This window comes from Centroberyx affinis, unplaced genomic scaffold (genome assembly GCF_046629955.1).
Source record: "Centroberyx affinis isolate AG114_WGS23_722 - 3 ecotype Tasmania unplaced genomic scaffold, CSIRO-AGI_Caff_v1 ptg002461l_1, whole genome shotgun sequence".
NCBI classification, from domain to species: domain Eukaryota; kingdom Metazoa; phylum Chordata; class Actinopteri; order Beryciformes; family Berycidae; genus Centroberyx; species Centroberyx affinis.
In genome coordinates this window covers 19,406-46,695 of record NW_027280694.1, presented here as the reverse complement: position 1 = coordinate 46,695, position 27,290 = coordinate 19,406, and the positions used below count along the sequence as shown (strand labels likewise).

The window sequence follows — 27,290 nt, the reverse complement described above, 5'->3', positions numbered from 1 at the left end:
TTTTTACGTGATTTCTGTCACTGTTCTGTCACTTAACCCTCTGTCAGTGCATGGGAGATATGTTGTAGTAAGCATCAACACATCTCGCTTGGCTTAATTTCATATTCAGTATTATTTACATGAATGACAAAATTAGTTATCGAATGTCATGACCCGGCAGGCTTTAGCCAGCTGGAACGTTCCATCTCCTACAAAAGGAACAAGCTATGCTAGCTAGCTAGCTAGCTAGCTGCAGCTTCACAGGCTGCTGTGAAAAAATCATAAAGTCATAAAATGCATCACAGCAGGTAATAATAACAGAAAATGTGCAAATGGTCTAAAAGCTTATGCTGCATAGAGAAAGAAAGGTGAATCTCAACACCTTTGTTTATTTGCAGAAGACAGACTACTTTGTGGTCAATGGAAAATCACATTAGCCATTTAGACAACCACAGGAGGGCTTCAGCCTACACTACTGTTTCAGCTCTCTATGATTGTGGTGTTCTAGTCATATTAGGAAAAAATACAATACATGTTATTTAAAAAAATGGATTATGTTAATCAATGCAGCATTTTGTCTCTGAGCTGTTTTTAATGGATCTTTGAAAACAATGGGAGCCTATGAGTTCTGGGAGGTCGAGCAAACCTGCAGTAGAAAAGACAGTAGTAACGTCCGACTGGCAAATACATCAATGGGTTTAGACTTTACATGGACAATAATGGTGATAGGAAAAAAATAAAATTACACTAGTGTTATCCTTTAAGAAAAAAATTGACTTGTATCGGATATGCAAAAAAAATCCCATTTGCGCTGCCTGTCTGAACATAGCAATAGAGACTGGTTTCTGGGGTTTCAGAGGCAGTTTGGTTATGGGAGAGGGCAAAGCGAGGCAGAAGAATGAGGGTCAACTTCGATGCCGGGGTAGAGGGGAGCGGAGAACGCGGTGCTGAATTTATAAAGGTGGATCAGAGTGTCGGAGGAAAGCCTGTAGAAGGACAGAGCGCCAGCAGGCCAGTCCAGATACACTGCCACCCGACTGGAGCGGCTGCAGAGAGAAGACACATCGACTCTCTTGTTGTTGTGCAGAACCCAGCAGCCCTCCTGAGAACAGACCAGACTCCAAGACTTGTCGTTGCGTCCCAGCCTGCAGTCCTCCGCCTCACCTTTCCTGCCGATTCCTTTGTAGGTTACGCCGATGTTTAAGGGTTCCCACACCTCGACCTCCCAGTAACAGCGGCCAGTTAGACCCTCGCCACACAGCACCTGTAACCAGTGGCTAAACCTCTCTGGGTGATCAGGATGTGGCTGCTCCTCTGCCACCCATGTCACCTTTCTGTTCCCCTCGGACAGAGAGAGATTTCTGTGTGCTGTGTTGGGGTCCAAGGTGAGCTCACAGGCATCTGGAGGTAGGAAAACACATTTATTCCAACAGATATTGATCAAGTTGCGTTTTTTAAAAGAAGAAAAGGTGTCATTTAGAGTCATAGCTCATTTATTTCTATGTGTAGTTTACATTTCCCCTAATCATTTTGCAATGAATGTAATTACTTTGTTTTTGTTGTTTTTAAAATACAATCTTTACAGTGTCAAACTTGAAATGAACTGCTGTCCCGGCCAAGACGCCTTAAATAAAAAGACATGGTGTGACAGTAACGTTTGTTCGGCGACATGTTTATGAGGGATTATTTCCTGGAGGAGTCTTCCATTTCTTCTGTGGGTGTCAGCTGATTGACAGGAAGCAGAGCAGAATGCAACTCAGCGCTGAGATGAAAACACTCAACTCAGTTCAATGAAATAAGGAGAAAACAGAAAGTTTGACCAAACCAAATGAAGGCTCATGTCTGTGTAGATGAATTTCAGTCATCCAGGTAGTAAGATGTCCTCTGTGGGTAACTCCCACCATGATGTCACTTGTCAAGATGATTGAATATGAAAAATATTCAGGATCATCATTTTAGCCCTAATAGTTTTCAGATACTTACATTTCTTAAAGCCCGGTCTCATCTGCAAACTTCCACCATGTCCAACACTGTGGAGAAAAAAAGACAAATAAAAATCTATTAGCTCACCCTTTAAACTTTAAGTATTACTGCACTCATTCATTAAAGGTCCCATATGGTGTAAAGCAGGACTCCCCTTGCCTCTGTGATGATAAAGGAGTTGGATGGTCTATCTATACATGGTGAAAGTATCAAAACACACGGTCGCCAACTAAATCCACACAATCCATATTAGAAAAGCGAGCCTCTAAACGAGCCGTTTGGACTTCCGTAATTTTGTGGCGTCACAAAGGTTTGCTCATTATCAATTTTGTAAGAAATATAAATTTAATTCAATTCAAAACTTTATCAGGAAGAGCTTTTTCAGGCGCAATGAAAGAGGCAGTATGGCTAGGTGGAGTTCAACATGCTGATTGCAGCAGGGACAAAGGAAACTTTAAGGGTGTGTGTCCATATAGCGTTTCTCTCTGGCAGAAAAGCACTGGCAGGGTGCTGAGGAGCGTTTCATCCAAGCGCCTCATCAAAAAAGCGTTCCCAACACTTTTTTGATGAGGCGCTGCGCGTGGGTTTTGTTTCTATGACAACAATATCTTGACATTAAGGCTACGTTAACAGAGGGTTGCCTACACAGCTAACAACAAGCTAACAACAAGCTTACAACGCGTACGGTGATAAAAGCACAACACTCACCAGCAACATTCAGTGTCCGTCTGATCTGCTCCCACAAATGGGCTTTGCTGTGTCTGTTGTGATAGTTTCTGTGAGACATATCATACAGGTGCACTGGAGCGCACAGGAGCGGGTGGTGACGACACCAGCGCCTTTCTGAAAAGTTCAGAGATTTTCAACTAGAAGCGCTCGGAGCGGCCGCACAAAAAAGTTGGAGCGCTCTGAAAAAAGACGCTGGGTGCGGCGCTTTTTCTCTAGGCGGCCGCATGTGGCCGCATACGCTATATGGACACTCACCCTAAGTCTCTTTGTTTTAACTGCTGGCGCCTTGCAAATTCCATCCAGAGGATGGCCAGGGTGATCCAGGATGGCCATGGCTTTCCTCAGGACCTGTCTGTGGTGCAGGTCAGTGAGCCGGGCCTGATTCATCCCACTGACCTTACTCGTCCCTCTGACAAGGCCATTGAGTCTGTTCTTGATCTGAACATTTAAGTTGCCATACCAGGCAACAAAACAGAAGGTCAACACAGACTCAGAATAAAACTTTGATAAAAGATAGTCATCATGGACAAACAAACATTAAAACAATAAATCTTTCTGAGAAAGAAAAGAGGCTGTTGTGCATTTTAAAAACAGCCTCAGCATTGGCTTCAGAGGAGAGTTTGTTGTCAATGATTGTACCAAGGTACTTATCCACCAGCTCAATGTTGGAATCAATTAGACTAACAAAGTGTTTTTTTCAAAGCGGTTGTCGTTGTTTATTACCGGAGAGTTTTCCCTACCTGTAGCTGCCGGGCCACGGTGTCTCACGTTTCAGTCTTGAAACAGTTAGCCAATCGGAACAGAGGGGTTGTTAATATTAATGAGCCTTAAAGACACAGTGACAGAAACAGCCTGTTCTTGGTAAGGCTCAGAGAGATGCTGGAAAACGAACGTGTAAAAATGGATTGAGATTGTTTTTGGTTCATGACACCACACACACAGCTTTGAATGGACCTCAAGACACAAAATAAAACTCTTGACAGTGGAGGATATGGGACCTTTAACATAATACCACAGTACCATGAGTGGACAAAAGTGTATATATTATTAATATGGCTGGGCCCATTGAGAATGGAACCCCAAACCCTGGTGGCTTTAGTGCCTTGCTCTACCTATTGTACTCTATAAGACTGCATTTTATGAGAGTTCAGAGTCTGAACTCTCATAAAATGCAGTCTTAGAGTCTGAGTTTATCTGTCTGAACTTCAGACAGATAAACAATAAGAAAACAACATCAAATACCCAAAGGTAAACAGGCAACAATAAGATACATTTGATGCAAATTATAAAGATCACACCAGCTTTGCTATAAAGGAAACCTTTAAAGGCATATGCCACCTATAAAGAGTATATATTTGTTTTGTCTCCTTCAGGGTGGTGCTGTTGGGCAGCAGTATCCTCATTCTCTTCACTGCAATCACTAGCTAACTATCTAGACTTATTAACTAATTACTTTAGTTCGGTGAGTCCGTAGCTTGGATTATTCGCCAGCTCAGTGAGCAGCTTCATTCCTGAGTCTCCTGGGTGATTGTAGCTCAGGTCCAGTTCTGTCAGGTGGGACGGGTTGGAGCTCAGAGCCGAGGCCAGAGAAGCACAGCCTTTCTCCGTTACCATGCATCCTGACAACCTGAGTAAACACAAGGGTTGTTTCATCAACATGGAGGTTTGACATATTTATATAAAGGTTTTCCAGACGACTAAAGATAGTATACTGACACAGTTATGGTAACACGTATCAAACAAAAGTCAGGTATAAAGACAAACAGTAAGAGCTGAAATTTCCATGCATTCTTTGAAAAGGATGCCACAGGGCTACTAGACTGTAGAATGCATTCTACAGCTTGACATTTTTGACTTGTGGCTGGTTCGAGCAGCATTATTTTTCAGTGTCTGGATCGGGACCCTAAGGTGATTCTCTGTCCAAATCCACTGCCAATGAGGCCAAAGCCTTTGCTAAATTACTGAAATGTAAATAAAGTTAAACGTAAAGTAAAATACAGTAATCTGGTAGGTTAAAGGGGCAATAAGTAAGGTTTTTACTGCCCCACAGCACCAATGACCATAACATATCTTTAGGGATTGATAGGATTGTTGATCAATACCCATGACTCAACAATGACTTGGCCAGCTGCTGAGGTTCAATTTTGGAGCAAAACCTCACCGCCCATTGGAGTTTCAAGACACCTCATCCATTTTCAATTGCTCAGCAATGACAGACGTTTTTATGAGCGAACAACCGGCATCACAACGCATTTCAGCTACGAAGGCTGAAAAGCCTCGTTCTCAAGCCAACAAAGCAAATGACAAAGCAGTTTTATTATTTCAGTATTTAGCATGGTGATACATTGTTTACAGATACATGTCTCCTCTTCACTAGATGTTTCTCTTGGATCCCTTGCTCTAATTAGCTAGCTTACTCCTTTACATTGGGAAAAGAAGACCTTACTGCTGGTCAAGATGGAAGGATGGGGGGCTGTGACTTGCGTAGGAGGAGACAAGTTCTATCAATGTTGTTGCAAAACTACTGTTCACCATTAGTGGATGATAAAGTTCACAGATGACTTATTGCCCCTTTGAAGGTAAATTTCATCCTGCAACAGAATTCATGTTGCATTGAAATGCCTTGTCCACCCATTTGCATTATGAAGAAAGTATTTTTTGCAAACCAAGGGTCACAAAAAAATAGTGCATCTATGGATAAGCACCTCAGTGTCTTGAGTCTACAGCATGGACTCTTCAGTCCAGCAGACAGCTGTTCCACTCCTGAATCCCTCAGGTCGTTGTTGCTCAGGTCCAGGTCTCTCAGAGGCGAGTTGGGGAACGTGAGAGCAAAGGCCAGCTGCTCGATCCACTCTGCAGTCAGTTTACAGTCAGCTAGTCTGTGAACAGGATTGGATAATGGTGTTATACTCATGTACTCCTGAAAAAATAACTTATGATATATAAAACTATTGTGAGAAACAGGGAGAGAAACAAATGTGCTGTCTTTTCTTCCTGGTTGGTACAATCATTCTAGGATCACAGGATCATTTGTTCCATCTATTGTCTGGGTGCTGTGACCTCTGACCCTTGACCTCCTTACTATTGGTTGTAATGTTGGTGATCTAGGAATTGATACTTATTCTAATGTTGCACTCATTGTAGGTTACTCTGGATAACAGCATTAGGTAATGACGAAAATGTAAATGTAAAAATGTAGGCGGTATCATTTTTCAATAGCCCTCCCAACTTATATTTCTTTTAACACATCTTTCTTTAAAATGTTCTGTGATACAAAGATGTAGGCAGTTGAAATATGCTGTGTGTAAAATGTAGTAATGATTAACGCAACTTTGTAGGAGAAATTTTAAACAAGTTGCTAGTTGCTGTTGCAAGGTTGACCTGATGGTCGGTCACACTTTGGGTTCCATCTCAAATATGTATCTGAATTTTGCTTCCACTAGCATCAAGCGTTTAGGAATTGTGCCCCACTTCCTGTTTATGTTTATCACAGTCATTTGAGCACCACGGCCAAGCAGTTTAGTTTTTTAAAAATATTCATGTTCTAGAAAGTCCATATAAGCTGTGAAACATTTATGACTGAAATGACAACCAATATGTGCAATGTATTTGTGTTGGCTAAAATGTGAAGTTGCATGTTATAGCACCATCATCTGGCTGATTGGGTTAATGTTTGTTGCCTTAGTAGTGAAGGAGATTTGAAACCTATCCACCAAATTTGTTTGCTCTAGGACTTATGGCCTTTTCAGACAGGATGTGGTGTGCGCTGCGCTCGCATCTTAGTCCAGCACAGATCTGACTAGAAGATCTGGGAAGTCGTGGAGGAGCATGCAAAATAGGCGCGGTTTTCAAATTTTATAGCTGCTTGCTGGACAAAGCTTGACATTTGGCAGTTCCTAGCAAACCTTTTTCCAAGATAGGGTTTTCCTGCTGAAGTCTCTGTATAAACGGAGACTGGTGTTGTACAAGTCAGGGAATTCAGACAGAGCCAAGATCGACTTCTCTATTTTTGCTTCAGTGCCTCGCTGGCTGGCTGTTTCTATTGGCTGGGTGGGGCAGCGCACAGAGCAAAAGTTCAACTGGGTTGAACTTTAGGCATGAGTGTGCCAAACGGTGCCAAACGATGCCAAATGGTGCTGTGGTTGCGTGGCACAAGCCATAGGAAACAATGGGTTTCAGGGCGTTGGGGTGCAATTGCCGTGTCCTATCTGAAAATGTCTCTGAGGTACAGATAGATTTAAGGAAGAAGAAGAAGAAAAAGAAGAAGACAAACAATAGGGTTTCAATCCTACGGGCTTGAACCCCTAACAATAGGAATTTAAAATAGGAATTCAAGCTTATTCTACTGTAGCACTCATTGCAAGACACTCTGGAAAACAGTAATGACTGAAAAAAATAAATGGTTCAGTAAAAATAAAAGTAAGATTTAAAAATAGTGGCTGTAAATAAATTAATCATACCAGTATGTGCTATCATATTGGTCAAAGATCCATTTCAACCATTTTAGCAGTGTTTTATTTGTTGCTACTGTGATTAATTATGTGATTGATTATGACATTAAGGTACAAAGCATAACTGTACATTATACATATTACAATGGAACTGGTGAAACTTACAAGGCCTTTTGGCTGCACCTCACAGCTGGTATCAGTCTCATTCTGCCCGCCTCTGATGTGTTGTAACTCTTAAGGTCAAACACCTCCAGATCTTCCTCCGATACCTGCAGCATGTAGGCCAGCGCCGAGCAGTGCACAGGAGTCAGCTCTGGTCCCGAGTGATTTGTCAACATCAGATATTCCTGAATCTCGTCTTTCACTTTGTGGTCTCTCATCTCGACCATGGTCTGGAACAGGTTGATGCACCGGTCTGGTGAGAGGCCCTTTCTTCGGATGGTTTTGAGGTAAGTCAGGATTTTCCTGGTGGCATCTGAGCTTGGTTCCGGGGGTGTCAACAGGCCTGGAAGAACTCTCTGGTTGGATTCAGCCATGAGGCCAAGGAGGAAACGCAGGAAGAAGTCCAGGTGGCCGTTCTTGCTCTCCAACACTTTGTCCACTGTTATCTTTAGGAGATCAAGTAAAGTACGTTTTTTCTGAAAAAACAGTGGCTTCTGACCGAGGAAGGGGTAGAGCGCCTTTGTATTCTTGTTTGTGAAGCAATCATAGACGTACAGAGCTCCAAAGAACTCCTGTATGGTCAGGTGCACAAAGGAGAAGACCTTTTTCTGGGAAAATACATTTTCTTCCCTTAGAATCGTGCCACAAAACCCAGAGTAGATCGATGCTTCTGTGATGTCAATGCCACACTTTTCCAGGTCTTCCTCATAGAAGATGAGGTTGTTCTTCTCGAGGTGGTCAAATGCGAGCTTTCCGAGTTTCAGAAGAAATTCTCTGTGTGTCTGCAGGAGCTTCTCTTTGTTTTTCTCTGTCTTCTTGTCATATTTTCTGCTTCTGCGTTTTGTCTGAATGAACAGGAAGTGTGCCATCATCTCAGTCAGAGTTTGAGGGATTTCAGCTTTCTCGTCTCCTCTAAAGGTTTCCTGAAATAATTCGGCAGAAATCCAGCAGAAGATCGGGATGTGGCACATGATGTGGAGGCTTTGCGAAGACTGGATGTGTGAGACGATCCTGTCAGCAAGGCTCAAGTCATGACTGAATCTCCTCCTGAAGTACACATCTTTCTGTGGGTCAGTGAACCCTCTTATCTCCATCACCATGTCAACAAGCTCTGCAGCGATCTGTCTGGCTGCTGCGGGTCGGGAAGTTATCCAGACAAGAGCAGAGGGAAGCAGGTTACCCTGGATGAGGTTTGTCAGCAATACATCCACTGATGTTTCCTCAGTGACAGACGTTACTATCTTGCTGTTCTGAAAGTCCAGTAGAAGTCTACTTTCATCCAGACCATCCAGGATCACCACAATCTTGGCTTTGACATAACCCTCTGCATCTTTCAGGTCACGCAGTGCAGGATGGAATTCGGTCAGGAGCCCATGCAAGCTGATCTTATCTTTCTTCAAATTCACCTCTCGGAAAGCAAGACTGAAAACAAAACCGATGTCTTTGTTTGCTTCCTCTTCGGCCCAGTCAAGAATGAACTTTTGCACGGCAAATGATTTTCCAATGCCTGCAATGCCCTTCATCAGGACGGTTCTGTGGGGTTTCTCTTGGCCAGGCAAAGGTGTGAAGATGTTATTTATGTTGATGGAAATTTCGGCCGATGATTGCCTTTTCAATTTCCGTTCGATCTGTCTGATCTCATGCTCTGCACATAGCGCATCACTCTCTCCTGTTGTGATGTAGAGTTCTGTGAATATGCTGTTCAGGGAGCTCTGTTGGTCATCAGGGCCTTCATATGTGACAGTACATTTCTTTCTCGTTGCTTTTTTAAAATTCTTCTTCACTTTCAAGAGCAGGCTGTCCCCTGTAACAATCAAATAAGTAATTTGTTTTTACATATTTCTAAACAATAAGATCTTCGAGGGTTAAAAGCAAAATATTTTTTCAGCTAAAAAAATATTTGGTCATGCAAAAAAACAAAGGCAAAGACAAAATCTTAATTTTACAAAGGTTATATGAGTTGAATTGCATTTCTGTATAAAAATCAAAGCTTGTGGAGCGTCCTGGTGGCTGAGTTGGCTAAGTGCCTGTGATGGGACACCCCCCCTCCCCCTCGCTCTACTATGAACTACCAAATAAAAGCAAAAAGTGAACATCTTCAAAAAACATCACTGCTCCCTCTTGTGCCCTCTAGTGTTCAACATCTCCCTCTCACAGATGGCAGTAAAAATTAAGGATGGCATCATGTGTTCAATCAACAATCAAAATACTGTCTATAGTGTTTTCTACAGTGTTTCTATGATCAGTAGTGGAAATCAAATGTATTTCAGCCAAGAAGCACCTTCATGATTGAAGTGACAAATAGCACGTGGTCACGGACAGAGCGATACCACCCCGGTCAATTATAGGGGAACACTGGTATAAATATGAATCAATCATTAGTATTAGTAGTAGTAGGTAGGTCATAGCAGCAGTAGTACTAGTAGTAATAGTACGAAGTACGAAGTACGAATCTGTCCAAGTATGAACAGTGCTTAATTTGTAAATGATGAGGTCCTGGAACACCAAGTGGTCGGTGTTCCTGTGAGTCGGTCTGGAGGGAAAAGGTTCCGGAACATATCAAGACAACAAGCGCATTGGAGGCATGGTGGTGCTCAGTGCAGCCATACAGCTTACTGTAGACCAACAGCCTAAACATTACTAAATGATCGACGATATGAGATTAGAGCTCCGACTACTGGAGACCCATAACAATATTTGATTATTGCATAGGCTACATAATGCTCATTTTTAAAAACCTGCCCTTCAAGTAGTAGACTAAAGATATAACTGCACTGTGCACAACATAAAAATGCCCACATGGGCTACTATGAGACATCCTAATCATACATAAAGGAAACTGCAATGGCTTCAACCATTTACCAGAGAAATTCTGCTTCGAGTAGTTATGCATCAATATTCAATACAAATACTTTCATAGGATATTGATTTTGAATGTAGGAAACGATGTCAGTGAATAATGAAATGACAGCAATAAAACGTGTCATGGTTGTGCCATACAGCCAGTCAGCCTAAATGCGACACTCAGCTGGACCGCACTGGTTTTTAAATGTCCACACTGATGTGGCTTACAACCCTTCACGTCAACCAATTCTCATGTTATTACCAATTATTTCTGGACACTCATCATAACATGCACAATTGCCCATATTTAACTGTGGGACTTACAGGTCCGCACTCCCAATAATTTCTGTTTCGCAGTCATCTATGCAAATATGAATTTAGATTTTATTGTCCCAGCAGAGACCTAATAGATTACAGAATATGCTAACACGTTTACAAACCAAAAAAATCAAGCTTACCTTGTCTAATTTTCCAAAATAGTTCACACAGTGGACATATGGACAGCAAATTCAACTTTTAGCCATGACGCTGTCTGAAGTTTACCATAACATAGCCTACTCTGTACAGCAGCTCACTCAGGTGTGATGTGATTACTATGTGCTTGTTGCTACTTTCTAATATGGTAATCACGTCCATATGAAGACACCTGTCTTCATATGGACGTGAGGTGTCTTCATAGGGTTAGGGAATTGGAAATGAGCCAGTTAGGTTTTTAGAAGGGAGTGGAAAGGAAAGAAGAGTCAACTATTAAGATTATTAGATTAGATATGGCAGACAAAAGTTTCATGCCACCAGGTGCCACGTCCACGCAAATAGGTACCAGAATGCAGGTAGTCCAAAACCACAAACCACAAATTAAGCACTGAGTATGAATTAAATAAAGTTACACTTGCCTGTGTCTTTGTCTGTATTTTCACGGTATTTAGGATCCTTTCTGCGTTTCTTTCCACACTCGGGGCAGGCATAGTCTGAGCTGACACACTTTCTGCAGGACCGATGTCCACAGGTGAAAGAGACTGGATCCCTCAAATCCTCCTCACACACTGGACAACTGGACATTTCTCCAGTCAGCTTGCTGTCGGGAGTACAACAAACAACATATGTATTGATAGCATGGTGGAATAGTAAGAAGAGACCTTCAACCAGAGGACCCTGGTTCAAGCACCCATACTTGCAAGCAAGGAAAAGTGAAAAGAGAATTTCCTCAGCACCAATCAAATGCCTGGCTCTGGATCCACAAAGTCTCGTTATCCAACATCTTCTGCCGAGTAGTTTCCCAGGCAACACAAGATTATAATTTAAGATGCTTTCACAGCAGCCTTGTTCAGTCCGTTTCAATCGAACCCTGGAGCGTTTAACCCCTTGGTTTGGATTGTTCGGGGTGGTGTGAACACCCTAATCAAACCCTGGTATGGTCTCTGGTCCAACTCCAAGAGCTGGTCTGGTCTGCTTCTAGAACCCTGGAGCAGCTAATTTCTGGTGAGAACACCATCTAAACCAATCACAGGAAGCGTACCATTTATGCTGCATTTTATTGGTTAAAAACAACATCTTCACATCCTGTTTTTGTGACTGGTGAAGCTAGCATCTGATTGCAGAGCGTCTTCTTTGAAATGTTTATTATTCAATGATTTAATACCCACATTCTTGACAGACATTCACATTTGCGGTCCTCTAGAGTCTGCTAATCTGCCTCCAAATCAAGACCAACACCAACAACCTGACGCTGCTCCACGATGTCAGATATTGTACAAACAGAAATTGCGAGGGTTTTGCTGTATTCTTACCGGTATATCTGACCAATAATCAAACAACATTTCTAACCACATAGCTTGGTTTACAAGTTCTGGAGTTCTGGATTTTTGTCTTTGTGAAAGTGAACCGGACCAACTGAAAAACAAAACAATGTATCATGCTCGCATTAGGACCGAACCAAGGAAGCGGACTACTAGGTGTGAAAGCGCCCTTAGGTGAGTGTAACTCTGCATAATTTAAATGTCCACTAGGGGGAACCAAATGACTGAAATGACACCAAATGACTGAAAATTAGGAATAGCTGTTTGCTTGTTTAACACAGCCAGTCTCGTCACGTCTTGTCAGGGGAGGACAGACCCTGCCTGCTCAAGAAGGTGAATCTTTCACAGTAAAATAAAGTTCCTTCTCAGGTAAACTTCCAAGAAACTTCAATGTCCCTTACATTGGTCCATATCCAATTATGAGATGCTTTTAGACGCAAGACATTTCAATTACAGTACCAAATAGAATTACTTTCAAACTGACAGAATTACCTTTCTGACACCTCGCCACTGAGGAAGGGTGGCAGCTCCTTGGATCGGTCACTCTTCAGAGAGATAAAGCTGGGAGCTGCAGAATCAGGTGAACTCATCTGAAAACTGAGAGGAGACATTTTCTTACACAATCTTTTTATCTACTCAGTCATTCATTCAAAATTTAGAAACACATATATAATACAAATGTATTTACTTGTTCATTTGTTTGTTTATTTGTTTGGGTGCCTGGTAGGACTAGACCAACATATCAGTTTGCTGAAATATTGGGCAGATATTTGTCTTCTATCAAGACTATTTATTATATTTATTTATTATTAAATATCGTGGACACACTATGAAACCAAATCCTTTCATTTTATCATCATTTTATCATTTTATAATTCATATTTATGTAATGAGAAATTAAGGACATTTCAGTCCTTAATTTCTCATTACATAAACATGAATTATCCATTAAAAATAACATAGCTTCAATAAAGTAAGGTTAGTATCATGGGTTTTTGAGGGTTTTATTCATGCGTTGATTCACAGAGACACTAGTAATTAAGGGTTTTTGTTCATTCCTTTTATGCAGGTTTACAGGGTTATTAAGTGGAAATGGATGGAAAGTTCCTGTCTCCCTGAATCTTTCATTATATTAGAGAGGTAGGAGTCAAAACTTAAGGGGTGTTTAAGGTGGTTTTGATGGGATCTCCTCCATTAATAACTCTGTTAACTCATTTTGAGGGGATTTTGCATGAATTTAAGGGGTGAATTAATGTAAATGTAAATGTAAGGGTATTTTAAGTGATTAGTGGTTCGTTGAGAGATGTATGGTGAAAAAATATGACCTCTAATAACTGGATTTAAGACATTTCAACACTTTCTAAGGCTTAAATTTAGATTGTTATTTTCAGACTCTGTCGTACCTTCCAGCAGATACTGCTGTCCCTTACATTGGTCCATATCCAATCCAAGACGCAAGACATTTCAATTACAGTACCAAACAGAATAACTTTCAAACTGACAGAATTACCTTTCTGACTCCTCGCCACTGAGGAAGGGTGGCAGCTCCTTGGATCGGTCACTCTTCATAGAGATGAAGCTGGGAGCTGCAGAATCAGGTGAACTCATCTGAAAACTGAGAGGAGACATTTTCTTACACAATCTTTTTATCTACTCAGTCATTCATTCAAAAATTAGAAACACATATATAATGCAAATGTATTTACTTGTTCATTTGTTTGTTTATTTGTTTGGGTGCCTGGTAGGGCTAGACCGACATATCTGTTTGCTGAAATATCGCGCCGATATTTGTCTTCTATCAAGACTATTTATTATATTTATTCATTTATTATTAAATATCGTGAACACACTATGAAACCAAATCCTTTCATTTTATCCCTGAAATGTCCTTAATTTCTCATTACATAAACATGAATTATCCATTAAAAATAACATGGCTTTAATAAAGTAAGGTTAGTATCATGGGTTTTCGAGGGCTTTATTCATGGGTTGATTCACAGACACACTGGTAATTAAGGGTTTTTATTCATTCCTTTAATGCAGGTTTACAGGGTTATTAAGTGGAATGGAAAAGTTCCTGTCTCCTTGAATATTTCATTATATTAGAAAGGTAGGAGTCAAAACTTAAGGGGTGTGTAAGGTGGTTTTGATGGGATCTCCTCCATTAATAACTCCCTTAACTCATTTTAAGGCGATTTTGCATGAATTAAGGGGTGAAATGTAAATGTAAGGGTATTTTAAGTGATTAGTGGTTCGTAGAGACATGTATGGTGAAAAAATATGACCTCTAATAACTGGATTTAAGATTAAATTACTAGACAGAATTACCTTTCTGACTCCTCGCCACTGAGGAAGGGTGGCAGCTCCTTGGATCGGTCACTCTTCATAGAGATGAAGCTGGGAGCTGCAGAATCAGGTGAACTCATCTGAAAACTAAGAGGAGACATTTTCTTACACAATCTTTTTATCTACTCAGTCATTCATTCAAAAATTAGAAACACTTATACAAATGTATTTACTTGATCATTTGTTTGTTTATTTGTTTGGGTGCCTGGTAGGGCTAGACCGACATATCGGTTTGCTGAAATATCGGCCGATATTTGTCTTTTATCAAATATTAATTATTAATTAAATATCGGCCAGTCAGTGTCATCCATCAATGATATGATGGAGATTCCACCTGACCACAGCTGAAAACGGGCTGTAAAACCTGACATGACATGTGATTTTCATTGCACATTTTATTTATTCACTTTATTTTTCAGTTATATGTCAATTTTTCATTTAAAGGCAGTAATATATCCCAGAGTTTCTCTACCACTGAATAGGTGTGGTGGGTCACTCTGCCTTAAAGAGCTGCTGACACTAAAATAATTTCAGTCTGGGTTTCAGTGGAGAGTTTTAGTGTCCCATGATGCTCTAAATGGTGTTTCAGAGGCTTTTCCACCCTGACAATAAATTCTGGGGGAAACACTGACCACTTGTAATTTCGGTCAGTTTTGAAGATTTCTGATTTTGGCAGATTCAGTACTAAAGTATCAGCACTGGCTTTGAAAACCCTATGTGAGAAAGCCCAACAGTGAACTCTGCTGGCGTAAACCCAGTACTGCAGCTTCATATCCTTTTTTCTTGTTATCAGGTAGTTTTGGGTGTGACGCAGTTTGATTCCCCAAGTGGATGTGCAGTAGTTAATGTTTGGCGAGTCGTGCCGATCACTTTGCCTTTCTTGTTGACGTGTGTGCGTGTGAAACCCATACCACACACACACCCGCATTCACACACGTTTACCACATATACTGATGTTCATCCAAGTTCAACTCTATATCAATAAAGAAGAGTAAATGAAGATATCTCTCCAAGTGCCTGATTTTCTTATCGGAATCCATGTTCATAATCAGCTGCCTCAACCAGCAATCCTTAACCGAGGCCATCCCTCATACATTGGTCCTTCAAGCCGGATTGAGTGCAACCTAAAGAAAGATATGGACAGCGCAGCTTCAGACACATCAGAGGCCTGGAAACTTCCACGCAGAGAGCACCGCTTACCCGCTTACCTGACTGACTACCAAGTTGGATTACAGCGATCTGAGGATCCTCCTCCACCTGCTGCTCCACGCTCCTACAGCCAACACAGTAGCAATCCGAGGACACCATCCAACAGAAGTGCATCCATCCACAGCAGATCTAGTAAGCGTACAGTGGCATCTGTCGGCACGTATCTTGCTAAGGCTCTCTCCAGTGTCCAATCTGCAATCTTGGAAGAGAGAATAAAGCAGTTGGAGCTTGAAGATCTCCGCCGTCAGATCAAGGACGAGGTCGATGCTGATATGGAATGTAAACTGCTAGACACCCAGGCCAAGGAAGCTCAGCGGCTCCAAGAGGACCTCAAAGCTAGAGAGGCGCTCACTAAGCAGCTAGTAAGACAGCAGCGCTTAACGAAAGCAGAACAGGACTTTGAAGTAGCCAAGCTTGTTTCCTCCTTGCTTAGAGATTGCAATGCAGCTTCACCTGAGCCTCCCGGCACATCAGACAGTTTCCTACATTTTCCACAGACTGTGCGTACATGCCAGGCTGACGCACTTCAGTCCACCCCTCAGCAGTCAGCATTCATTCAACTAGCTCCAACACCCGCAGCTACGCAGCTGCCCACTGCTGTACCACAGGTGATGCAACAGGCAATTCCAGTCTCGACTGCGCTCCCTGCTGGACCACTCCAGCCGATGCCACAACCTGCTCCAGTGTCAGCACCTGCTCCTGCGGCATGTCTGGTGGCACAGCTCAACACTCCAGCACCCCTGGCGCCTATGACACCTTTTGCCCCCGCCTGTTATGCCACGACTCCCAATAGAGTCACAGCCTTCAGTAGTGCACCAAACAGCTTATAGCTACTCCCAGCCAGCCATGGGGCCATCCTACACTGCTCATCATGCCACTCCAGGAGCTACACCATTGTACTCAATCCCTTATGGGCAACAGACTGCTCCAGTTCTCTCCGCTCCATACCCTGGTTACACACCACTACCCGGAGCTGAGTTACTGTTTGCATCAGCCCTTGGCATCCCAAGACCTTCCCTGCCAGTGTTTGAGAGTGGTCAGGAGAGTGACTTTGCCCTGCTCAAGCTTGCACTAGACAACTTACTAGGCAGCCATCCTCACCTCAGCGAGCAATATAAATATCAAGTGTTGCTCGGCCACATCAAGCTCCCAAGCGCGCTGCAGATAGCTAAAGCTTATATGCAGTGGTGGAAAGTAACTAAGTACATTTACTCAAGTACTGTACTTAAGTATAATTTTGAGATACTTGTACTTTACCTGAGTATTTCCATTTGATGCTACTTTATACTTCCACTCCACTACATTTCAGAGGGAAATATTGTAGTTTCTACTCCACTACATTTATTTGACAGCTTTAGTTACTAGAGATTTGACACAATGGATAATATAACAAGCTTTTAAAGTACAACACATTATTAAAGATTAAACCAGTGGTTTACAACCTTTTTAGCTTTTGACGTCTTACAAAAAGCAGTATGTAGTCGGGGTCACATTTCAGATGTCTATGAGTTGTTAACAGCTCCACCAAACAGTGATTTTTCCCTCTAAACCTCACATGGTTTCAATTCAGTCAATGTTCAAATAATCCAATATTTCAGCAAAAATCAAAGATTAGAGAAAAGGTCCAAAAACTGAAAACAGATTGTGTATCAGTGTATCAGAACTTTGTTTTTTCTTCTTTCCTCTCCCATTAATCATCTCACGACCCCTCAGATTTATCTGGTGACCCTTTGGAGAGGCCCGACCCCTAGGTTGGGAACCACTGGACTAAATTAGCTAACTGTATATAAAGTAGTTCAAACTAGCTCCACCTCCAGCAGCTACAACAGTAACATGCTGCTTACACACTGATGCTTCAGTATTAATAATCTAATGATGTCATATATAATAAAATATCAGTCAGAGGGACCAAACCACTACTTTTACTTTAATACTTTAACTACATTTTGCTGCTAATACTTATGTACTTTTACTTAAGTAGAACTTTTACTTGTAATGGAGTATTTTTACAGTGCTGTATTGATACTTTTACTTAAGTAAAGGATCAGAGTACTTCTTCCACCACTGCTTATATGCACGACCTGACGCCATACATTGGTGCATTGCAGGACAGCCGAGACAGCTCGTCCAGAGTGAGCTAGGTGCTATACTCAACACCCCTGCTCTTAAGATGGGTGACACTAATGCCTTCGTCACATTTGCCCTGTCCGTCCAGTCATTAGTGGGCATGTTAAAGACTCTAAAGGGATTGTGACAGCAGAGAGCACTACCTCAACTCCTGTGATGAATTCAAGAAGTTGACCACCAACCAAATCATAAAGTGGCTACGAGAGGGCAAACGGTGTCGGCAATGTGGACGTAACCAAACCAAGGACCACTGCACTCTCAACGTCCTTGCAAAATCTGCAAGGAAGTGCACCTCACTGTCCTGCATGAGTCAGTCCATGAAACCCAGAGTTCGGTGCTCACGGTTACCTTACTTCCTACTAAAGTTTATCTTGACCGTTCTCAAAGAGTTATGCTGAAGGTGGTTAAGGTCCTCTTCCATAACGGCAACCATGCAATGGAGGCTTATGCTGTTCTCCACGATGGTTCAGAGAGAAGCATTGTGCTTCCTCAAGTGGTGCAACAGCTCACCTCATCTGTCATCCAGAGACTCTCCCACTGCAGACTGTACACCAAAGTGTCAAGCAACTCGATGGCTCATCAGTCATTGGAAGTATCATCGCTACTAAGGCCAACTGAGAGGCATCTGATATCTCACGCCTTCACCGCCGAGGGCTTAGATCTTGCTGAGCACACCTATCCAGTGGCTGCGCTACAGAAGAAATACAAACACCTCAGAGGGCTCCCCTTGCCTCCGGTGAATCATGCCCAGCCACTACTTCTAATCAGGTCTGACATGCCTCACCTGCTTACAACAGTCCAACCAGTGCATACCGGGCCATAAGGCAGACCTATTGCCATCTGTACCCAGCTGGGCTGGTCGCTCCAAGGCCCAGTGAGTTTCATTCATCCCTCTTTGAGTGCACAGCAATGCCTGCACATCGCCACAGCCTTACCTTCCAGTGAGCTTCTCAGGAGCGCCTCTGGCAAACAGATGTCCTGCCCTACAGTGAGAAGGTTGTCGCTCGCTCAAAACAAGATCAGCAAGCCTTCACTCTGCTGCAGACAGCCACCACTAGAGTAACTGTAGATGGCATCCAACGCTATGCTACACACCCCTTCTCCGGCTTACATCAGACATCACTCTTCATGCCCCTAAAGAAGAAGTACTTCCCAGTCTTCGCAGTACAGAGCGTAGGCTCACTAGAAACCCCACGCAAGTTGAGTCTTATCGCGCTGAGATCCAGAAGCTGGAGGAAGCGGGTATGTAGTAAAGGTCTCGCCACAAGAAGCCAGCCGGTCGTCAGTCCTGGTTCATACCCCACCACATGGTCCGCCATAATGGAAAGGACAGGATTGTCTTTAACTGGTCCTTTCAATACAGACAGTCACTAAATGAACTGCTTCTGCCTGGACCTACCTTAGGGCCTTCCCTGCTCGGCATCCTGCTGAGGTTCCGCCAGCACCCAATCGCAGTAAGTGGCGACATAAAAGGCATGTTCCATCAGATCCGCCTGCAGCCCACTCACAAACCGGTGCTGCGATTCATCTAGAGACACCTGCAGAAGCAGGAAGAGCCAACCATCTACGAATGGCAGGTGCTGCCATTTGGAATGACATGCAGCCCCTGTTGTGCCATTTACGCCCTCCAGCCAAAGTCAAACTTAGTTGAGGTCGTGGAACGCTCCTTCTATGTCGACAACTGTCTTCACAGCACCCACACCACAGTGGAAGCCAAAGAACTTGTTGATGGCCTACGCCAGCTACTCCTGGAAGGGGGTTTGACCTCAGGCAGTGGGTGAGCAACGTGCCGTCGGTCATCAAGCATCTTCCACCAGAGGCCAAATCAGAGCGCTGAGAGTTTTGGCTGTCTAAGAGCAGTAACGACCTACAAGAGTCAACATTAGGCCTCCAATGGAACTGTCTCAACGTCACCTTGGGGTACAAACACTGTCCAGCGGACACCCTTGAGCCAACCCTGAGGAACATTTATAAAGCCCTAGTGCCCAAGCCTGATATCCCCAAGATGGTGGATCTCCCATCTTCCAGGCTGCATCTCTACAAGCCGCCATTTTACTCTACGGGAGTAGACTGTTTTGGCCTGTTCACTGTGAAAATTGGCCACAAGAACTAAAAGAGATAGGGGATACTGTATAAGTGTATGACTACAAGGTGTGTAGACCTTGACCTCCTTGAGAGTCTAGACACGGATGCCTTTCTGCTGTCCCTGCGCTGATTCATCGGCAGGCGTGGCACACCCTTTGAACTCCTCTCCGACAATGGCAGAGAGAACAGGAGAACGGGAGTTGCGGGAAGCCTTCGATGCCATGGCACCTCAGCTGCAGGAACAGCTGGCAGAGCAGAGCATTTCATTCCAGTTCAACCCCCCCAAGTGCTCCACATTTCGGCGGGGCCTGGCAGCGGGAGATTAGATCAGTGAAGACAGCGCTCAAAGTCATCCTCCGAGAGCGGTCAGTGCCAGAGCCGGTACTGCAAACTGTTTTCATCGAAGTCAAGGGCATTTTGAATGCTAAACCGCTCGGATATGCTTTGACTGACGTTGCTGATCCGGACCCGATTACACCAAATGTCCTGCTCATGGGACGCCATGACTCATCACTGCCGCAGGCCCTGTATGATTCCAGCAGTATCCTGGGGATACACTGATGGAGGCACAGCCAGGGGTTAGCAGATAACTTCTAGTCCATCTTCATCCGACGCTACCTGCCAGACCTGCAGGAATGGCCTAAATGGCAAACCGATGGTAAACAGCTCATCGTGGACCAGGTGGTGCTGATCGTGGATCCACAACTCCCCGGTGCTCTTTGGCCTGTGGGGAAAGTGGTTGAGACCTACCCTGGAGCTGATGGATGCATCAGAACAGCCGCTGTCAAAGTTAAAGACAGGACCTATGTCCAGCCTGTCGCCCGGCTCATCTAGCTGCCCAAGATTAGCGACTCTGAGGAGAAGGACCCTCCTGATGGACTTTCTCTATGAATTCAAATGTCCTGACAGACATTTGGGGGCGGCTGTGTGAGAAAGCCCAACAGTGAACTCTGCTGGTGTAAACCCAGTACTGCAGCTTCATATCCTTTTTTTCTTGTTATTAGGTAGTTTTGGGTGTGACGCAGTTTGATTCCCCAAGTGGATGTGCAGTAGTTAATGTTTGGTGAGTCGGGCCGATCACTTTGCCTTTCTTATTGACTTGTGCATTCATGAAATCCATACCACACACACACGCATTCACATACATTTACCTTATATACTGATGTTACAGATGTACAGTTTCCACAGAGAAATTATGCGTCTGGCACACCTCGCCATTTTACAAAGGAAAGATATTTTCGCAATATGAAAAATGGAGAGAAAATGCACAGGTCGTGGTTCTCGATTATCTGATTCCGTGTTTCTGCTGCAAGCCAGAATTTTAACTTAAGTTGAGCAAGTGATACATTTTGGCTGGACCGCAACAGTGGGTCCAGCCCTACTAAAGTGAATGTCTGTCACTGCGTGACTGACTGAGTGATCAAGTTACACCATTGGTTGGCCGTGGCACGTGGCACATCATAGGATCACAGAGTCACAAAGTTACGTTGCTTTTCTCCGCCATCTTGTTTCTCCGCTGAGATCTCCTACACAGTAAGCAGGCTGACCAATATCATGCATGTAAGCTGAAGCTAAAGTAGAATCTATACAATTATATCATATTGCCATTTATTTCGATGCATATGCGTGAGCTCAGTCCACCGGACAGCGCTCTGTTCCAGGGCCATGGTTCCGGCCGGCGCCGATAGCTGGGCACCGTTTTGTTCCCGGTGATCCAGCCGAGATTTCGGCGGGGGTCCCAACGCTGATGCGTCACCGGGTGTCCGGTGAACAGTGTTTTCGCCACTGATGGGTACCAGAGCGACCGGTGCTTGGATCTGGAGGCTCGATGCGGGCCGTGGCCGCGGTGGAGAGGACCGCAGCGGAGAAAGGAGACGGGACGCGCTGGAACGGAGATCAGTGTGGATGTATGGACTATTATTCTGTATTTGCAGTCTACAGCAGAGTTAGTTACACCATTGGTCGGCTGTGGCACGTGGCACACCCATACACGGTCCAGCCATATACTAGGTTTTGACCTAGTCTTGTTAAATTTTCAATGGCCTCTGCCTCACTTAGTTTTGCTATAGAAAATGTCAACCTAAATTATCCCAAACTAAACTGAAAGCTTCATTCTGTCTCCCTCCTCTCGCTATTTCAGAAAATCACTCACCTGAGCCTGGACGGCTCCACGCTCATCATTCAATTATTCTTGAAAACAGTTTTCCTGTTCCTTTTACTGTTCCATATTGAGTGTTACCTATATGTTGTACTGTTATATTTTGTATTGTTTCATTTGAATGCATCAATTGCAACATCAACATTTGCAACAGTTTTTAATTTCTATAACTATTTTCTAAAAGCTATGGAAATGCGCAGTCGACATTTATGTCTGTTTTTTTAAACACAACTTTTCAAAATTCTATTAAATAAAAAAATATGTAAAGAAAGACAGAAATAACAGTTGTGAATGGTTGGGTGGCTGGGTGAAAGGAGAGGAAAGGGCCTCATGACAGAATGTTGAAACGGGCCCCCATGGGCCACGGAATATCCCTGCACACTAGACTGTAGACTGAATATATCACTCCATATAAACAGTGTATCATACAAACATCAATTTATTGCCTTGTTTATTTGTTTGCTTGCTTTGTGCATAATGTCGCGGCCTGTCCATGTCTAAGATGCTTCAGTCTGAAGTTTTACCTTGTTGGCGGCGGACCACTGAAGCTGACTGACGACTCGGGCGAGTCGTCCGTCATTAGAGAAGTGTAGCTGGGAGCTGGAGACTCAGCCTTCATCACCCCAGGAGGAGCTCCAGCCTCCGACTCCTCCTCATTCATCCTAACTGCTGCTCTGCAGAGGAAAAACAAACAGCTGGCTGTCTGTAGGTTTCACTAAGGTACATTTTAAAAGAGGTTTATAATCTTGCCTCGAATTGAATTTAAGAGAAATTTATTATCAAGTTTAAGAGACAAACCTGGCAAAAACATGTTTTTTCTGTTAGAACATGGCTAATGAAAGTCCTGAAACTATTCAGCAGTATCAGAAAAGTTTAAAATTTTGACCTTAAATTACGGCACACCCATCAGGCCAATCAGTGTCATTTCTTTTAAAAGCTGGAACACAGATGCCAAAATAACCAAAATACAGTGTCACAGGTCTCAAACTATTTGAGTATTTACCTTTGTTTTAATTTACATTTGTTTACATTTATTTCTGAACAGGTTATCTGCAGGTTTCAAAAAGCCTAATGTAAGACTTTTTAAGATCTTTTAATGAGCAGATAGAACGCATATTGTACGATCAAACCTGTTCTGTAGAGTGGACACACTGTGAAACCAAACCCCTCCATTTTATCCCTGAAATGTCCTTAATTTCTCATTACATAAACATTAATTATCCATTAAAAATAACATAGCTTTAATAAAGTAAGGTTAATATCATGGGTTTATAAGGGTTTTATTGATGGGTTGATTCACAGAGACACTAGTAGGCCTAATTAAGGGTTTTTTCATGCCTTTTATGCAGGTTTACAGGGTTATTAAGTGGAAATGAATGGAAAGTTCCTGTCTCCCTGAATCTTTCATTGTATTAGAAAGTACAGAGTCAAAATTTAAGGGGTGTTTAAGGAGGTTTTGGTGGGATCTCCTCCATTAATATCTCCCTGAATTAATTTTAAGGGGATTTTGCATGAAGGGTTGAATTATGTAAATGTAAGGGTATTTTAAGGGATTTGTGGTAAATAAGACCTCTAATAACTGGATTTAAGACTTTTTAATACTTTCTAAGACTTAAATTTAGATTGTTATTTTGAGATTTGGTCATACTTTCTAAGCAGACACTGCTGACACGAAGAAAGCAGAGTGACGAGAACCTGGACAGAACCAGAGGCCGACACCAAAAGCCAACGACTCTTTCTCTTTCTTCCACATGCAACAGATGTGGCCAACAGAGAGAAACACAGCTGGATCACTGACCCAGACATCAGGACACAACAGAGCAATCCTTTTCCCTGGGAAACCAGAGTTTTGAAACCGCAAGCTTCGAACCGCTCACAACGCGACCAAGGACTCCAAGTAAGACTGTAATAACTGGGCATATAGCATAGGAACATCATTAGGAAAATAACAGATATATATTCAATGAAGTGAATGTAAACTGTTTGCTAATGTTAAATTGTTGAGATAATGCATCTCAGCAATTTAACATTAGCAAGCAGTTTTACAAACTGTTGGCCTAACACCAAATAGCCATCCCACGTTAGATAGGATAAATGCACAAACTCAGGGTTTGCATGTATTTTTACCTCCACTAACATGATCTAACTTCTCATATTCCATCGTTAGATAAAATCCCTGAATGCTCATTCAGCTTAGTTCACCAACTCCACCCAGGCCTACACAGCTTTCCCTCCATCTATGGTTTATGACCCTTTGTTCCCCTCTCTAACAAAGGGCCAGTACCTGGCCATGTGGCCAGCATGCTCATACATACACTATAGATAAGGACACTCACTCACACACACACACACACACACTTGTAAATAATAAAATAATAAAATAAATTGTGTGTTGATTCTAAAAGGGTCTTGTGTCTGTATTACAGAATGCATGAATAAACCAACCTCTGCTGTTAAAGACCTCACCTTATCCTTCAACCCTTAGTTAAATGATCAATATTATTAATTTAGTGTTAACTGAAGGTAGGCTATAATATTGTATTTTAATTGAAATATTGAAATCTCAATAACAATTATTCGATTGTTAGTTGATATTGATGGTTAACTTTATGAGACTGATTTTTAGACATTGTAGGAATATTTATCTTATCATTTGTGCCACCTTATGAAAAGTTGTAACTTTTCATAATCAGTGCCACTGTGTGAAAAGACTAATATTCCTTACATTAATATTAACCCCATGGGAGGACATTCCCTACAATGTTATTAGACGTATACATATACCTATACATTTCTGTACTACAATCACTGCACATTTAACAACTTCTCAAAAAAGAAAAAAATCCATGTTTTAGTCATATTTTGGACTCCAAAAAAGAACAATCCAGACCAGTAGTAAATGCTAATTTCCCATGACATGAATACAAACAAACAAATCCACTGGTATGAGTTCATTTATAAATCCATCAAACGGTAAAAAAAAAAAAAAAAATTAAAAATCCTACATACCTCTCTCTGTTCATTGCTCAACATCTGCACCACCATAATCTACATTCCGGCAAACTCATGACTAACTGGCGCATGATCATCATCCCCAAAGCTCGCACCTTCGGCCGCCGGCTGCAAAAACCCCTGAAACTCTGCAGACTCATTCCACTGCAGCAACTCATCAGTTTCTGTTTCTGTTTCACTGCAGCTGCTCATGTTGTTTATTAGTGTTTAGCCTGTGTTTTTGTCCCCCACCGTCTCGGACCGTTAGTTCGTTCGTTTGTAATGTTACCTTTGTGCCGCTAGGGGGCGGCATTGACAATGAATGGGAACTCAGTGGTAAAGCAACACAGTTAAAGTTATCATAGGTAACATAATAGTCTACACACGCTACACACTTGGAGACATCAGACTGGGTTGATGTGTTGAAGTGAGAGTCAATGGAGAATTTTTGGGCAAACCTCTAACCACAAGACACTAGTTATTGTACAGTTGTTGGACTGTTGGACTGTTATTGCATCATCACTGCACTACCACTGTGCCTCAGTGTTCACTACTTATATCATATTACCACTTACCTACTGTGCAATACCATATATCACTTATCATTTAGCATTTATATTATTCATAACACTCACGCTCCTGGTGTTGTGTTATATTGTATACTGTATTATAAATTGTATTGTAGTGTACATTGTGTAATGTACGGATTGTATTTATTGTGTATTGTAGTTCTTATATTTTGTACTGTATTGAGTAAAAACAGGACAATTACAGTTACTACATTTCAAGATATAACTTGTAAGCCTAATTCTGAGGAGAGTAGGCAACAGAAATATATGGTCAATCTGTCCTTTCATTGTCCCATACCAAAATGCTTATACAATTTCACTCATATTTCAAGTTCACTCAGCAATCACTGACTGACCCAAGGGTGGAGCTACATCAATGGTGGGGGACAACATGTTTACTGTTTGCTTGTTACTTTTTGTACTGTTATTATCGCCTATTGGCCAGGTCATCATTGGTTCTCAATTGACTAAAGGTTAAATAAAAATAAACTAGTGAAAAATAAGCCCCAATCAATTCAACAATATATATTTCTTTTTTTTTTTTTTACAATCAATGTAATTAGGCTTTATACATACAATTCTTTCTCATCAAAAATAATAAATTTTGTTATTGCAAGTACAGCACATTATGTAGGCTATTAACCAAAACCCGAAATGTCATTGTTTCACATTATTTGGACTAAAACCAGCAATTAAAAAAAAATATATTAACAAATTGTGGATTTACCATCACAATGAAACTCCGATGGATGCGGTTTTAATGATGATTAATGATTTTCTTGCTGAGTGTTCACATGGTTTTCTGCTGCTATCTCTCTGTACTCCACACAGTCTGAACCCAGTCCGTACTGGATTCTGACTGACACTTTCCACCGACTGTCTGCTGACTGCACGACTAATGCATCACATAAAATTACATAAAAACAGCCGGTGGCATGAGAAACAGCAGCTGCATCCTGACTGTTAATCTGCACTATCACTGTCTGATAGATAGATAGATAGATAGATAGATAGATAGATAGATAGATAGATAGATAGATCACAGTTAACTTTAACATCCATATTTATAACTTGAATCTCTAAAGTATACGCGCTGAAATTCATTAAGCACATTCAGTGTCTCATTTTCTCCCACGATGAACCTGTCACTGCCGGTGTCACTGCTCCCTTCGGCACTGGCAAATATCCTGCGGGGGGCGCTACAACGCTTGTTTAGGCCTACGTGTAACCCATGTCACACGCTCTTTGGCGTTTTACATACAGTAGCCGATTTCCTCAAAATGCATATATATTGTTGCTATAGCACTAAAGACTGTGGCACGGCAGAACAGCCCCCTATACACAAATGAATTCATCAACAAGGTCCAGATGAAGGCAGACACGCAGAAACCGTGTAACAGTGTTTTTATTGGGTATAAGTGGACTGGAAAAGCAAGGATCAGATAAACAAGCATAAGCTATTATAAATGACACAGCTAAGATATTTTGGCTGAATGCCTGGACTGGACTCGGAGCCAACCGACCTGATGAGACTCGCTCGGTCCAAACCGAACCAAACCGTCTCAGCTGACAGTGTCAACAAACCATGTCGCCTACACGGTGCAAAGTGCAAACAAAGGGCTCATCTGCCTCGCCATGTTATAAAACTGCGTCAGTTGTCGTACCGAAAATATTTTGTATGCGTCTGTCCATCTGTCAGTCTGTCAGTCTGTCAGTCAGCGCGCCGAATGACGCAACTATCCTGAACAGACGGGGACTTGGCTCGCCTGACACAGGTTCATTAGTAATAAAGTTTACTTACGTGGAAAGACAAAAAAACAAGTAGTTTTCTTTCTGTCTTCTTTGTTGTGCGCAGGTTCGG

At 42.4% G+C, this 27,290-nt stretch overlaps 1 protein-coding gene across 1 annotated transcript; it reads right to left on the bottom strand.

Annotated features, from left to right (window-relative positions):
* Position 1: 1 nt before the first annotated feature.
* On the bottom strand, positions 2 to 27,290 carry LOC139656361 (NLR family CARD domain-containing protein 3-like). The gene is made up of 11 exons (XM_071533911.1): positions 27,231 to 27,290; positions 22,394 to 22,543; positions 14,273 to 14,377; positions 13,455 to 13,559; positions 12,437 to 12,541; positions 11,042 to 11,223; positions 7,308 to 9,114; positions 5,397 to 5,570; positions 4,145 to 4,318; positions 1,963 to 2,009; positions 2 to 1,380 (listed from the first exon to the last, which is right to left on the bottom strand). Exons 2-11 carry the CDS (start codon positions 22,528 to 22,530, stop codon positions 848 to 850), a joined length of 3,369 nt encoding a protein of 1,122 aa, XP_071390012.1. The 5' UTR covers positions 22,531 to 22,543; positions 27,231 to 27,290; the 3' UTR covers positions 2 to 847.